Source organism: Rhinolophus ferrumequinum, chromosome 11 (assembly GCF_004115265.2).
Source record: "Rhinolophus ferrumequinum isolate MPI-CBG mRhiFer1 chromosome 11, mRhiFer1_v1.p, whole genome shotgun sequence".
NCBI classification, from domain to species: domain Eukaryota; kingdom Metazoa; phylum Chordata; class Mammalia; order Chiroptera; family Rhinolophidae; genus Rhinolophus; species Rhinolophus ferrumequinum.
The window spans coordinates 4,183,797-4,197,969 of NC_046294.1; the positions used below are offsets into that span (position 1 = coordinate 4,183,797).

The 14,173-nt window shown below is 46.1% G+C and overlaps 1 protein-coding gene across 15 annotated transcripts in view; it reads right to left on the reverse strand.

Annotated features, from left to right (window-relative positions):
• PPP6R3 (protein phosphatase 6 regulatory subunit 3) overlaps positions 1–14,173 on the reverse strand; it is a 121,251-nt gene that overhangs the window by 22,188 nt on the left and 84,890 nt on the right. For 4 of the 15 annotated variants that reach the window (XM_033119210.1, XM_033119199.1, XM_033119200.1 and 1 more), the window contains 4 exons: positions 13,774–13,889; positions 12,101–12,186; positions 6,466–6,552; positions 1,183–1,280 (listed from right to left, as the gene is read on the reverse strand). In XM_033119210.1, the coding sequence (XP_032975101.1) occupies positions 1,183–1,280; positions 6,466–6,552; positions 12,101–12,186; positions 13,774–13,889 (387 nt within the window). The remainder of the gene's footprint in view (positions 1–1,182; positions 1,281–6,465; positions 6,553–12,100; positions 12,187–13,773; positions 13,890–14,173) is intronic. The other 11 variants (XM_033119202.1, XM_033119205.1, XM_033119197.1 and 8 more) reach the window with 7 other exon arrangements.

Sequence of the window (14,173 nt, forward strand, 5' to 3'; positions counted from 1 at the left end):
CTCATACATAAAATACACAGACAGCCCGGAAATCGTGTGCTGTTGTAAGACATCAACAGGAAGAAAGGAGGGAGTAAAAGGATTCACAACCTATTAAACATAATTTTTGAGTAGGTGGGGCTAGCTTATCATCCTTAAAAGATCTGTTCTAATCAGCCATATTCCAAGGACCCAGTGAAAGTTGTAGAGAAACTACAGACTCCTAACATTTAGTGTGAGTTCACAGGCGAGCACGGACGCCCCGTGGCGAGGCTGTGGGTTCGGAACCGAGTACCCCTGGGGTACAGGCACACCACCTCGTGGACAGTCCCTGCTCTCTCTGGATCTCAGTTCTGCGGACAGCCTCCAACTCCCGCTGTGACAGTGAAGCCTGAGGCTCAGTGTGCCGACAGCACGTTGCGTGCGTGGCACACAGTGTGCCGGAGGTCTTTCAGCTTCTCCCAGGCCTAAGCTACAACTTGTGAGGGCCCACAGCCTCCCCTGGCTGTGGCTCAACAAACTACTGGAGGAACCGTAACAGACACTGGGGGCTCACAGGGGTCACCTGGGAGCCCCCTGTGAGAGCAACCATCAACACTTTAAACCCCATTCGCATAAACCCTTTATTTATAAACACCTCTCACCTGCATTCGCATAAACCCTTTATTTATAAACACCTCTCACCTGCAGGTCAGGTGCCAGGCCGGCTGCTTTCACTTCTGTGGATCACCGCACATCTGCTACACCTCGTTCTCTACAGCACTAACAACCCCCATTTCTATGCGCCTCTGACCCTGACTACACAATGCTCTGCCTGCCTGGCTCTTGTAAAAACCTACCTCTGCCTTATGGTGAGTCACCTTGACGAGAGAACACGCAGGGTGGGGCTGCTCGCCCCACACTGTAATATTAATACCTCCCCGTGTGCATGCTCAAACCAGTTATCTCTCCAGGATGAGCTACTTTAGATAATGCTACTGGCAACTAACGCGAGGAGTTCCTAAATCTACTAAAAACAAACCTCTGTGAAAGAGGCAAAGCCCCAAAGCAATCCCCCCTAATGGGAGACCCTCTAATTCCTACTTGTCCCCAGGGCTGGACACGCTGGAAGGAAAGGAACACCTGAGCCCAGGACAATCACAAAATGTCTCACAACCAGCAGGAGTGCACGAGACAATTATGGAAACAGGAAAATGTACTCACTTGCCAATGTCATCTTGATCTGCAAACTTCTCATCGTTGAAGCCAAACTGGTCAATAAAATTGGACGTCATTTGTTGCATCTGATAATCAGAAAAGGCCTGGCAACCCCAGGACCAGTGACAGTGACATAATGATTCTAATGACATTCTACATACTATTTGCCCATTTGTGTTCCAGAAATCATCTTATTTATAGAGCCATAGGACTTAAAAAGTTGGTGTGTTTTCTAAAAAACAGATCAAATAATTTCAGACACAAAATTTACCCCAAAAAGGAACGGTTTGGAATTTAGTGCACAAGCCATTCTAATGCACATGTCATTGTAAGAAGTGTTAAGAGACCACTCTGTCCTCTTGCGAATTATCTTTAGAGAGGGATCTAGGTTGTCTAATTCAAAGAGGTGATCAAGTGACATGTGACAGTCTGAAATTATAAGGTTTATCAGTTACCTCTGGACACAACCAACCTCATCCTTAAGATCCAACAACAAGTAATGACCCCACCCAGCCCCGCCCCCCTTCGCACCTCCCCGCCCCCAATCACTGCAGCAACATAGTGGCAGAGGAAGAAAGACAATCACCATCACCATCTTACAAACACTCGTTCAGGGACACTTCATTTTCTTAGAAAAAGCTTTAAGTCTTAAAGAGATTGGGAAGAGCATAAAAGTCACCTCTGTCCTACCTACCTGAGAAAGGACAGCCCGTTTTAACACTGCCCTGAAATCACTCTGAAAAGCCTACACCAGTTTCCTACACTGTTTCTAGAGCACCGAGCTACCTGGGTTTCCTTAGGGGAGAAATGGGGGACTCTGCAGAAATGCTGGTATTCTAATTTAAGAGAACAAGCAGGCCCAGGAGGTGAATCGGGGGTGTGTCCTATGTTCTCTATGAGGAATGAGGAAGGGAAGACGATAAGGAAGTGTGACTCCTTGGTGTACCCCAAATAATAAATCCGGAGACAGATAGCAATGTGTGTGCTGCCCGTGGACAGAGCTGTGCACAGATGACACCGCTCTCCTGCCGGTGAGCCCCATCCAGGGGACGTGAGCAGCGGCCAGTGGCTCAACTAAAGACATGGCTCCTGAGGCCACTTGCTGGGAGGGAGGGAGGCAGCTGTCGCTGAGTTAAGCCGATCTGTCCTCGGTTCCCCCGAGCGGAGCCCACAGACCCACCCACAGATGTACACTGCAGACGTGCCTGCCCTTCCTTCCTGATTGCTCATTCTGGTGGCAGGGAATATGGCATGGATAATCCAAGTTGTGGATAATTAAAAATCAACCTTATATTTGGCTTTGGAAGGCATCTTTTCCTTAGGTCTGAGACACGCTGTATCTGGTGTACAGAGAACTACAACCTCCCTTTTCTCTGAGTATACCCACCGCCGCCTCTGTTCACGCTCACACTTCCTTGCCGTCCCCTTTCCTGCCCAGAGATGAGACTGTACGAGCACGTGGGGATCTGGCTGACAGAAGGGGAGGCACAAGCTCCAGGAGGCTGGGCCCAGTTTTGGACCCATGAATGGAAAATATGCGATGGAGCATTTGTAGTCATTAAGTCAAAAAGAAAGAAGCCGATCCCCCGAAGCGCAGCTTTATCTTTTATAAGGTAACAGGAGCGCCTGGTAACTTTGAAGATGCAGTGACGGTGATGAAGCCATCTGAGCGAGCAGCGTAAGCCAGGCTCTGACTTTATTTAGGATGGATATTTGGTCACACGGGGGAAAGGTCCCTCTCAATTGTCTGCTTTGAGTCTTTCTTTTCCCTTTAATTTTGTACTTCTAGAGATCGTACTGTAAATCTTTTGGGTGCAAAAGGGAAGAAATGTTACCAAAGTGTTCCTTTAAATGCTTCATGAACAGACTGCAACCACTAAGTTGTTATAAATGTGCATGTGAATACACACAGATACGTACACACAGCTGTCCCTCGGCATCCAGCGGGGCTGGTCCCAGCACCCCCTCGGGTACCAAAACCCAAGGAGGCTCAAGTCCCTTATCTAAGGCTGCGTACGGTATTTGCATAAAAAGTGCCCACAGCCTCCCGTACTCGTATACTTCAAATCATCCCGAGGTCACTCCTAATACTCGCTATAGTGCACAGGCTGTGGAAACATCTGTTACACTGGACTGCTTAGGGGACAATGACAAGAAAAAGTCTGTACATGTTTGGAACAGACCCACTGTGGGCCTAGCTACATCGTGTACATCCGCAGCTTTGTCTAGTTTTCTTCTGAATATTTTTATCAGCAGTGGTGGAACCCACCAATGCGGGACCCATGGATAGAGGGCCAACTGTATACACATACACATTCGCATTTGTCTGTCTGTCTGCCTGCCTGTGGAGATACGTCACAACTGACAGACAGAGTTAACCTCCGTGCCACAGCACCGAGGAAAAAGAAAACCAAGGAACCGTAGCCAAGTAGTACGTGCCAAGCCTGTTATACCTCCTAGGATACAAACCAGCAAAGAACTGCAGGTCTCAAACCTGATTATTACCAAGAAAGCTGTCAAGGCTACTAAACCCACAGAAGTAAAAAGGCTGTTACTGCATTCTATGTAAAGAAAGCTACCCAAGTGCTTTCCACCCTGAGAAATCCAAATCTGGAAAGCCCCATATGGCTGTGTAATTATTGAAATATTTTAATTAGTTAAAATTAAAAAACAAAAACAAAACCCCCACACTTCCTGGAACTGGCATCTGGCCAAAGCCGGGGACTGTCCAAGTCACCGAGAAGCGAGCCCGCCGCTTCATTAAGCAAATCTCTCTGGGGGTGTCAGCTGGGCCACAGACTCTCCCAGTTCACCTCGTCCGTCTGACCACGTGCCTATGGACAAGCCTGTCTGGAATGAGGCCTGGGGGAGCCGGTTGGATCGGTACTCTAGAGCCCATGTGTGGGACGCAGCGCGAATTCTGCAGACATTCCTCAGCCTCCACACCTCTGTTAGGCAGAGTTACGAGGAGCAAGAGTCAAACACTAGAGGGGAGGAAAGCAGAAGGGGCAGCAGGCCCAATGAAACAGGCAGGGACATAAACCCTGGGAGGCACTCTGAACCGAATGTGGCCCCGCGGTGAGTGACACGGGCAGGAAACCTTGTTACGTAACTTGCCCTAAGCTCCCTACACTTGGGATTTGACCCACACGACACCTAACTTCAAATGTGAACGAGAACTTCAAGTTCTCGTTCACATACAAAGAGCTCTGGGCTAAATTCACCTAGACTTGTATGGTCAAATGAAAAAGGAAAAATGCTCTGGAGTCTATTTCTTATTTTCAGAATGACCCATGATTGGTTTTAAACATGCAAAGAGAAGTTTGCTGGAAGCCTGTCAATCAGGAAAGAACAGTCCTTTTTCCTACTTTTTAGAGTTCCACAAAGTGGAGAAAACCCACAGGAATGAGCCCGGTGAGAGCTGTTACCAAGGCAGTTCTGTGACCAGGGTGGCTTCATTTGCACATCAGCAGTCAGTCAAACCAAAACAATGCCAGAAAAGTCTCTCAGAACAGCTATGACCCTGGAACCGGATTTCATGAGCAGTCAGGGGGTCCCTTTTCCACATACCTAAGTGTAACCACCCCTTGATTCGATCAGTAGCCTAAAGTTCCAAGTTTGTTGGTTTATTTACAAATAGATGTTTAGGGCACTCTCCTTCTTAAAGCTATTTACACAGGTACAAAATCACCTTGATGATTTCCGCTTTCCCCATCACGCTCCACTGTAGGGTGGAGCAATGGATGGCACTGGGGTGCACCCCAGATTAGGCGGACCATTTCCGTACTCTATGGGTGCTCCCGGACACACGGCTGTCGTCAGCACTTCCTGGGGTGGCACCAGGGATTGCCGGGGTCGAGAAAGGCCTGCCTGGAGGCACAAGGGCTCCCAACGAGCCCAGAGGGCAGTGCTGCTCCACAGCAGCCCAGACAGGAAGGTGGCAGTGAGGGGCTGCTGCAGGCTTCAGGAAGGCCCAGCGGCTCACCAGCCCCCCCCCACCCCCCATGGCTGCTCCCTGTGCTCCCTGCCCCTAACCTGGGGGGCTGGGGAGGCCAGCTTCAAGGGCAGCAGTGTCAAGCATCAGCCTAGTGCTGCAACACTACTTCAGACTATACTGAAGATGCAAACGTTCAATTGCCTGGTATCAAACCAGCTGCTTAGCTTGGCCTATGCCAGAGCAGGCTGGTCCATGGGATGCAAGAGACAGGGCTGAGTGATCATCAAACATTTCATCCTGGCCCTGGTAAAGGATGAGGCTTCAAGATGGAGAAAAAGGAAGCCAAGCAAAACGCAGTGCCGGCTGGGAAGGCCACTGCCGTGCCAGGACCTGGTCCTGACTGAGGACACCTTCTCCGTATCAAGTGTTGATACCGTGTTTCCCCGAAAGTTAAGACCGGGTCTTATATTAATTTTTGCTCCAAAAGACGCATTAAGGCATATTTTCAGGGGATGTCTTATTTTTTCATGTACAACAATCTACATGTATTCAAATACAGTCATGTCATCTTCTTCTGGAACACTGTCATAACGTACTGAATGTGTCCGTCTGGCTGACGATCTTAACCGGGGCTTATTTTGCGGGATAGGTCTTATTTTCGGGGAAACACAGTAACTCTGGAAAGGGCTTCTGTTTTTAGCTCCCAAACTTGATATCCAGTTGAGACAGTGAAATCATTTGTCACCCCTCAGGAACTACCAATGGATGATAAATCAGTACATTTATCTTTATATCCTGTTTTTCTCCCCCACAAAGATTACAAGCAGCTGGTAAGCGAGAGAAATTTGGAGGCAGGAGGGGAGGATGGCAATGAGCTGCTTCCACTAAAACTTAATTTAGTAGACCTTAAAGAAATTAGAAACATGTAAGCCATTTGGTTCAGGGACATTTATGCAAGTTACGCTTACTGACATTAAAAAGGTCTTACTCCAATTATTCTTACCCATAGATCTCGACTACTGGAGTCTTTAGGCAACAACTTAACTACTGTAAAGGTCTGCACAACGGGCATGTCTGAGGCGCTTCATGAACTGTTCGTTCAGTTCATTCAAAGCTCCTGAGAATTGACCCAAGTCACCATCGTTTATCAGGCGTGAAACATTTCCTGGAAATATAATCAACACAAACCCTCCTGTCACATACCCAACAGTCCCTGTTTGCATGCTTGTCCTAACGGATAAGTAACCCCAAATCACATCCTAACATAATCTGACTCCGAAACTGATTCATAAACGGCAACTGGACTAAGCAATGAAAATAAAAACAAAAGCAAAGCTTTAGGCATGACTCACTTGCTGCAAAGAAGAATCCTGTGAGAAACCCGTTTCTTTAAAGTCAATTTCATCATCACTGGATGAATGAATATGGCAGGTTGTAACCTATATGCATAAAAATGTAAAAGACTATTTAACATAAAATGTTTTGGACATTTGTTTGCATCAGCATTTTTATGGAAAAATCACATTTACTTTTTCTCTCAATGTGTAACAACAACAAGAACAAAACTAAGAAACAGTGAGTTGTAAAATCAACCCAACACTCTGGGGTGCACGTCCCCTAACCAGACGGCTTGGCGCCCTGCCCTCTGCTGCCCACGTGTGGTCATTTCACTCATTACCAACATCACCAGAAAACAGGCCAGAGGACTTAACTCTGTTCAAGTGATTTTGGTAATTATCTCCAATTAAATGTTTACAAAGGGAAGGCGGAAGGAATGGCTCAGATGAAATATAAAAATAATTTATATGTGCCAATCTTGAAGGCTAAAACTGGAATTCCCAGGAATTACTAATGAGCCACTAGAAAGGTCAGGTTTAAATATAACCATTTCACTTGAAATTCTTGCATTTCTTGCCCACTCTAAGAAAAGCACTGTTCATATGACTTGAGTCAATAGTCTCCAGCTTATAAAAAGACCCCAAATCTTCTTCCCCTTAAAACGTACCCCTGCCCTCAGAACTTAACAACCAACTCACATTAATTAAGCAAAAACACAAACATGAACTACTCACCACTTCATGGTACGTGATTTTTATTAATTCAGAAATGTCACACATTAGGGGAAATGTATTAAAAATTAGAAACGATACACAAATGACTAAATATATAGCACTAATAGCAGAAATTGCTATATAGCAAGTACTAAATATGAACCGTCCATACATTCTAGAAACCGGCATGAAACTTCTGAGGGTCACTTACACTGCATTTTCTGGGTTTTTCTTCCTGTACTTTTAGCAGAAGTGTTGTGGGCAGAGACCACTGTAATGGGGGAGGAGGGGCATTACCACCACCCCTTGAGGCTGGAGTCAGAGAAACTGGCTGTTCTGCTTTGTGAAGTTCCAACAGTGGTTCAAGCCCAAAGCAGAATCTAAATAGGTCTGTGTGTGATGCAGCTTGTGAAAATCTGAGTAAATCACGTTCTGAAGAAAGTTAATCTTTCTCTCTGCCTGACCGCCTGTGTAAAGACACTGAGCCCACGTGGGGACCCAGTGCTTCAATGGCTTCCGTCTCTAGCTTCCCTCCGGCCGAGATGCACTCGCACTCTAATGGAGAAGCTGGCCTGATGAAATCAGACGCAGAATCTGCGACCCTGGAGGGAACCCTGCTTGCTAGCGTCAGTCAGTTGGAGCTTTAGGGGAGAGCTTCAGAGAAGACGGGGAAGGGGCCGCTGCAGGAGCGCCGAGGCCACGGGGTACCGCTGGGTCATGGCAGCTGCCATCTCACGCGGCCATTGCTATGAAGAGTGGGCCAAGAGGTCGTACTGCAGGGGGTTAGAGGAGCTTTGGGCTACTTGGCTGGCAGGCTAGTTAGTGCATGAGTCATATGAAGCCAGTGTGTGTTTTAGGGGTGCAACCCCATGGTGGGGCGCAGAATTAGACAATTTAAAGAGCAAGCTAGGTGAACTAAACAAGATAACAGAAAGAGTTGGCTACTTCTGGCATGTTTACTTTTTGCTACAAAATAAGATTTTACCAGCTAATTAAAGATGAGAAACAAAGTAGCTTTTGTTGAGCAACTACTATGTGTCAGATACTGTGACCACTTTACATAATCGCCTTAACTTGTATCCTCAAAGCAATTCTGGGAGGTATTTAATATAATTTTTTCCTCCAAAAAAACCCCTACTGTTTTAGGAAGTTATTGTTAATAACACCACAACACATGCACACCTTCGCAATTTTGTTACTGAAAGGTGCGCCGATTCTGATGTAACACGATGAGCGAAAAAGACCCCTGCACTTACCCCCCGGGGGAACGTGCTAATCAGAATCCCACTAGTTCATCACGCAGAAGTACCCCCCCCAGAGTCCCTGAGCTAAACTTCTCAACTTCCCTTTTACTGAGAATCGTCCAGCTCAGTAAATGCCAGTTCCATTCTTCTTCTTCCTCGCTAACCCCTCGTCATGTTTCTTCTGACCCCGTGCATCCGTCACGCTACTGTAGAAACAGAACCTAGACCCCCCACTTCCCATCAGGTCCCCACCACCTCCCTCGTGCAGGCCATGAGCACGTTGGGATTAACGCTCCCTCGGGCAGCGAGTCCCCTGCTGCAACCGTGGTCCCACCGTAGTCTGTTTTCCACCAGCAGCCGCAAGGCTTTCTTTCAATGGACAGCACATTAGGTCACTTTTCAGTTCCAAACCTAGTGGCTTGTCATCTCCCTAAGGACACAACCCAAGGGCTTGCCGTGGACTAAAGCTGTGAGATCTGGCCTGTAGAACCTCAGACCTCACCTCCTGTTCTCTCCATCGCTCGCTCTGGGATGACGTGTCAGCCTCTGCACACACGGGGAACGAACTAACCTCGGGCCTCTGCACTCACTATCCCCGCCCCCCATCAAGCCTCTACACAAATGTTACCTGCTCAGCGAGGTGTTCCCAGGCCAGCTAATTTTGAATTGCACAGCTGCCCCAAACGCTCCCTGACTCCCTCCCCTGGAGTTTCTCCATCTGCATCGAGGTAGGGTTTTTGCCAGTCTTGTTTAGTACAACGTCCCCACTACTAAACACACAGTAGCCATTCAAATATTTATTAAATTAATGAATACTAATAAATCACTACATGAGAACAGACTCATACCTTAAAAAAGTAACAAGTGTAAGAACACTCTTGCCAAGATAGATGTATTCTAAGTACATTCTTGATGCTACAGTGAAAAAATGCTTTTGAGGAGTCATCATCTTTCACAAAATTTGTATTATTAACTGCTGTTACAGGAAAAAAAACGAACAAGTGTTTCCTTCATTTTTGCCGGTCATGTTGCTAAGGAAAGCCACAACCATGACTTAAACTCTGAGTGAAACGTGGCAGCTCCAGACTCAGCCCTCATTGGTGTGTGGCCCTGCTCTGGCTCTGGCCCCCGGCACCTCCCCGACCTGGGCTGGTTAGAAACACCAACTCTCAGAGGTCCCACCACAACCTGCTGGACCTCTAGGCAAGTCCTATGTGCACATTTGTACACAACCTCCATAAACTGTTTCATCAGTGATGGAAAAGAAGCACAAATGCTTTTAAAACACATTCTCCCCTTGGAGAGGGAGGCAGAGAATAAAACAAACAATTTTCCAAAATCAGCACAAAAACATTTCCTACATTATGTAAATTATCTAAATCCCTACCAATCTTTAGATGGGGGGCTTAGTCAAAACACAGAGGTCTCTGGATGTAATTAAAACACCAAATTTCATTCATAATAAACTCCTAACACAAAAGCATAAACAATGTACGAATCCGCTGTGTATATATACTTTGGCACGATGGGTCGATGGGTCGAAAGATCAAAGTCCTTCAGAGCTGGAGGGGAGGGTGATTGAAAAGTTGCCCTAGAAGTGACAGGAGCTTGGGGTTGGCACAGCCTGTCTTACATAATGGAGCAAGTCCTCAGGCCCACAGCCAGCAGGATGGACAGGGAAGTGTCTGGCGTAGAGGTAAACAAATCCTTGCCGGAACCAGAAAACAAGAACGGGCCAGGGCAACACAACAAGCATTTGGTGTTGAACTACAAGGTGACTCAAGACCTGTTACTGGGATTACCAAAATAATCCCAGAGAGGTACCCGGCCGAGCCATCCTAAACCAACGAAATCAGGCAGTACATCGAATCTAACCTGCTTGGGGAAAGGGCAGGGAATAAGCAATCTACGATCTAATCGCCAATTTCGGTGATAAATGTGCCTGAAACCGTCAGAAGGGAAATGCTCTGAGCTGGACTCTGCACTGCCTCACACGTGTGGACACCCCTTCTGAACTCCATTTTTACAAGAGCAAGAGCCACTAATCGAAAACAGTTCTAGAGTGGGGCTGCATCAACGTTAACAGGGCTCTATAAATCTGACCATTCTTGCAGTATATGCAAACTTCTTCCTTCCTTTTTACTGTAGGTTATTTATGCAGTGCGTGCACGTGGCAGAAAGTGCAACAGGCAAAGGAGCACTGAGCTCCAACGAGCGGTGGGTAGAGCCCACGTTCGCTTCTGCTTCAGCACAGGTGTCACGTCTGGATGTCGGCCCCAAAAAGGCCACACGTGACTCCGCATGCCAGGCCCGCACTCCTCCGTGTGGACACAGCAGTAACGCTTACAGTCACACACCAGGTGGACGCATCATGCAAGGCAGCTGAGTGTTATCTGAATTGCAATGAAGTCCTTCTTTCCACAGAACTGCTCTCAAGAGAAATCTACTTGACTTACCAAAAATAAAGAGGTTTTTAAATTTTCCTGATACCAACAAGTTTAACGGGACATTTTTTATTTCTACCTCTGAAGTCAAAGGAAAATATTAAAAGAATTTTCCCAAACAAAATCAGAATTAATATTCCTAAATATTCCTTTTTTTGATAAAAACAAGACAAAAATCCCCTTAAAGGAGATCACCTTGCCTGCCATTTTTAACAGGTATCAGCATGGGGGCCTCTACAATTAAATGGCTCAATTTAACAGTATGAGAGAACACTTTCACCCTACAATAAAACCTGATTATCCAGAAGTTTGAGCAATTTGATTGGGGGGAAAAAAAACATCTACTGTGGGTGATACATTCATTCAAAATTACTTAACCTTTCCTTTACGACTCAGGGCTGCCAAAATGAATGTGTTTCTCTGTTGGGCTATAATACACTAGGACACTAAGGGCCATGAGATCTATTTCAATTACATGACCCCACACAGGTCGCTTTTTATAGCTACCTCTTCACTTCATAATTCTGCCCACTCTGGATACCTACTAATGTTATCGTTATACCCACCTTAACAAGCCATTTCCCTGTTCAGACTCTGGAAACAGAATCAAATTTGTTAGACCATCTACAAAGCGGAAGGCGACAGGCCCTTCAGGCTGTGACTCAGGATGACCCAGTGGCCGCTCTGTCGCTGCCTCAGCCTGTTTTCCTCGTTTCTTAATTCTGTTCTAAAGAGATAATGCCGCCAGACACCTGACTGCCAAACAGTTGAGGTGTTACTGTTTATTGGAAAGTCAAGACTGCAGCTGCTGAATTTCAAACAGAGAGTGAACTGCCCGACCCACCTCCTCCCCAGAGGAGCCAAGGCCAGGGCCTCGACTTGGCTGGCATGTGCTGACGGAAGGAAATGCTTTCCCACATCTTTAAAAACAAAACCAATACTCACCTTAAAACTTAATGTGTTAAAAAACAAACAACAAAAAAAAAACAAGGAGTGCATTCCAAAGTCCAATATAATTTAAGAAGATGTATTATCGATGCCATTATTCCCTGGCTAAAAGAACCAATCTGTTAAGACTTTAAAGCTGGGGTTTCAAAGGCATCTACAAAATGTCTTCCTGGTAAAGAAACAGACTCATCCTTGACCCACAATTCCCAGGACACATGGAAGATCTTTCACATCTTTCTGAATAAATAGGCAAAGGCTAAGAGCCCTGAAGTCACAGAAATGTAACCTTGTAAAACCTACTAGATCTACCGTGTTCCTCTTGTTAGTTTCTCCTAAGGAACTTGTGCAGAACGTCTCCCATCGCTCCCTGACTTCATCTGGAAGATCTTCAAAGGAAAAAGAAGAAAAGCGTCATCACTACAGTGACCTACACACAAATGACATCAATAGGTGACACAAGAGGGTACACCCCCCCACACACACTGGACTCATCAGAGAACTCCCAGGGGACCGGAGTTACACAGCCATGTACAGCATGAGCCCCGACGACTTTCAGGAACCAGAGCCACCCCTCCAAGAGTCTACACTTGACGCCAAGAGCGCTTAGCAGCCGTGAATTTAAACAAGTTTTAAAAAATCTGTTGGTTAAAAACTTAACCTGGAAAATGTGAGTGTTTCCAATAAACTCTGCTGAGAAGGTAAGTCTTTAAGGTGGGGGGAAATGCCTTCTTTTTTCATGGTCATGCACGTTTAGGAAACGCTACAAAAGTCAGCTCCCGCACACTTTCTTGAGCCACTCTGATTAGCATCTGGCCAAACAATGTTCTGTGGAACTCAGTTTGGCTTTTCAAATTGCTCAAAAATAATGTTTCCTAAATGTCTGTGTCACAGGCGAACACATGGATACATAGTGAAATTCAGCCTTCTATAGAAATTTTAAAGAAAAGGATATACCCTTTTCTGAGAAAATGAAACTATAGCTGTAATCTCGGAGGCCTTACTAAAATTGTCATCTGACAATTCTGATTTAAACACACACGTGCCCCACCCGGCAACTTCCATAAAACAAAGACTGATCTAAAAAACAATCACACACATGGCCATTCTCCTTGGTAAGAACATAAACTGTCATGATCTGGCTTACACCCCTCTCAAGAAGCACAATTACAGGTGAGCAAGCCCCAATTTTTCCATCGCTGGGCATCAACTATGGTCTGGATGCACATTTGATAGACAACAGCCACTTGAACCCATGAACATTCTTAAAAGATAAACAGAAGAATATACTGGAAAATGAGTTTCATCGAGTTAACTCTGAATGAACTCTGTACTGCAAAGGTTAAAGATTTTTCACATTCAGAGTCAGTCATGGGACTAGTGACCCGCTGGTACACAGAGCTCTCCTGTTGTAGGAGACAGCCGCATGGCCTGCGTGCCAGTGTAAAAGGCATCCACTCCCTCTCTTCCAAGTAACCTTGGGCTGACTGCATTTAAATGGCAGGACAGACAGAGTCCTTCAGGAGCCAAGAGTCCTCGTTTTAGTAACAGAGATACGGGGAAATGCTGACCAGTGCTTTAATATCCTGGTTACAGGAACTCGGTCCATAGGCTATAGAGGGGCCCTTAGAAGAAAAGAAAAAGCGAGAGAATTATAGGTCAGGTGGCTCAACTGCCAGCTTGCGAGTCCTGTGAGCTCAGAGGGTCGAGCTACTGAGCAGTGCTCTTTGAAAACGGAAGTGGGTAACTAACTAGTATGCTGAACTCGGCCAAGCCCGCCAATACTCACTAACATGACCGCCGGAATAAGAACAGCAAAGAACTACGTCGTTCAAAACATTCTTGAGAACCTCACTTAAAGCGCCAGATAAAGAAACTCCACAGACAACTAGGAAAAATGCTGTTATTTCTACTTTGTCCTTAAATCCTTTCTCTGATCCAACGAAAATGTAATCCCAATTCCGTGAAGCACTTACCTTTGATGAGCTGCTGCACGGCTGCACTGTTGGGGCCCTTATCTGTGCTGTGCACGATACAGTTAGCTATCCTCGTCAGGTGTCCCATGTAGCCGTGCCGTCTTCCTCCCTCGGCCCTGCCAAGGGGGCAAAGGGCAAATATTGAGACTCCTGACAGGACGGAGCGATGCAACAGCTTGGTGAATACAGTGCATTTAAGCAATCATTCTAGAAGCCGAGGCACTACGATGAGAATGGACAGAAAAGCTGGGCGCCAATACATTACCAGGCGGGGAGACAGAGAAATTGTCTACTCAAAGATTATACTATAGCCTCATTCGACAGGACAAGGTTTATTCAACTATACAAGCCAACCATTAATCTTCAATAACCTATTACCTTTAAACAACAAAAACCCAAA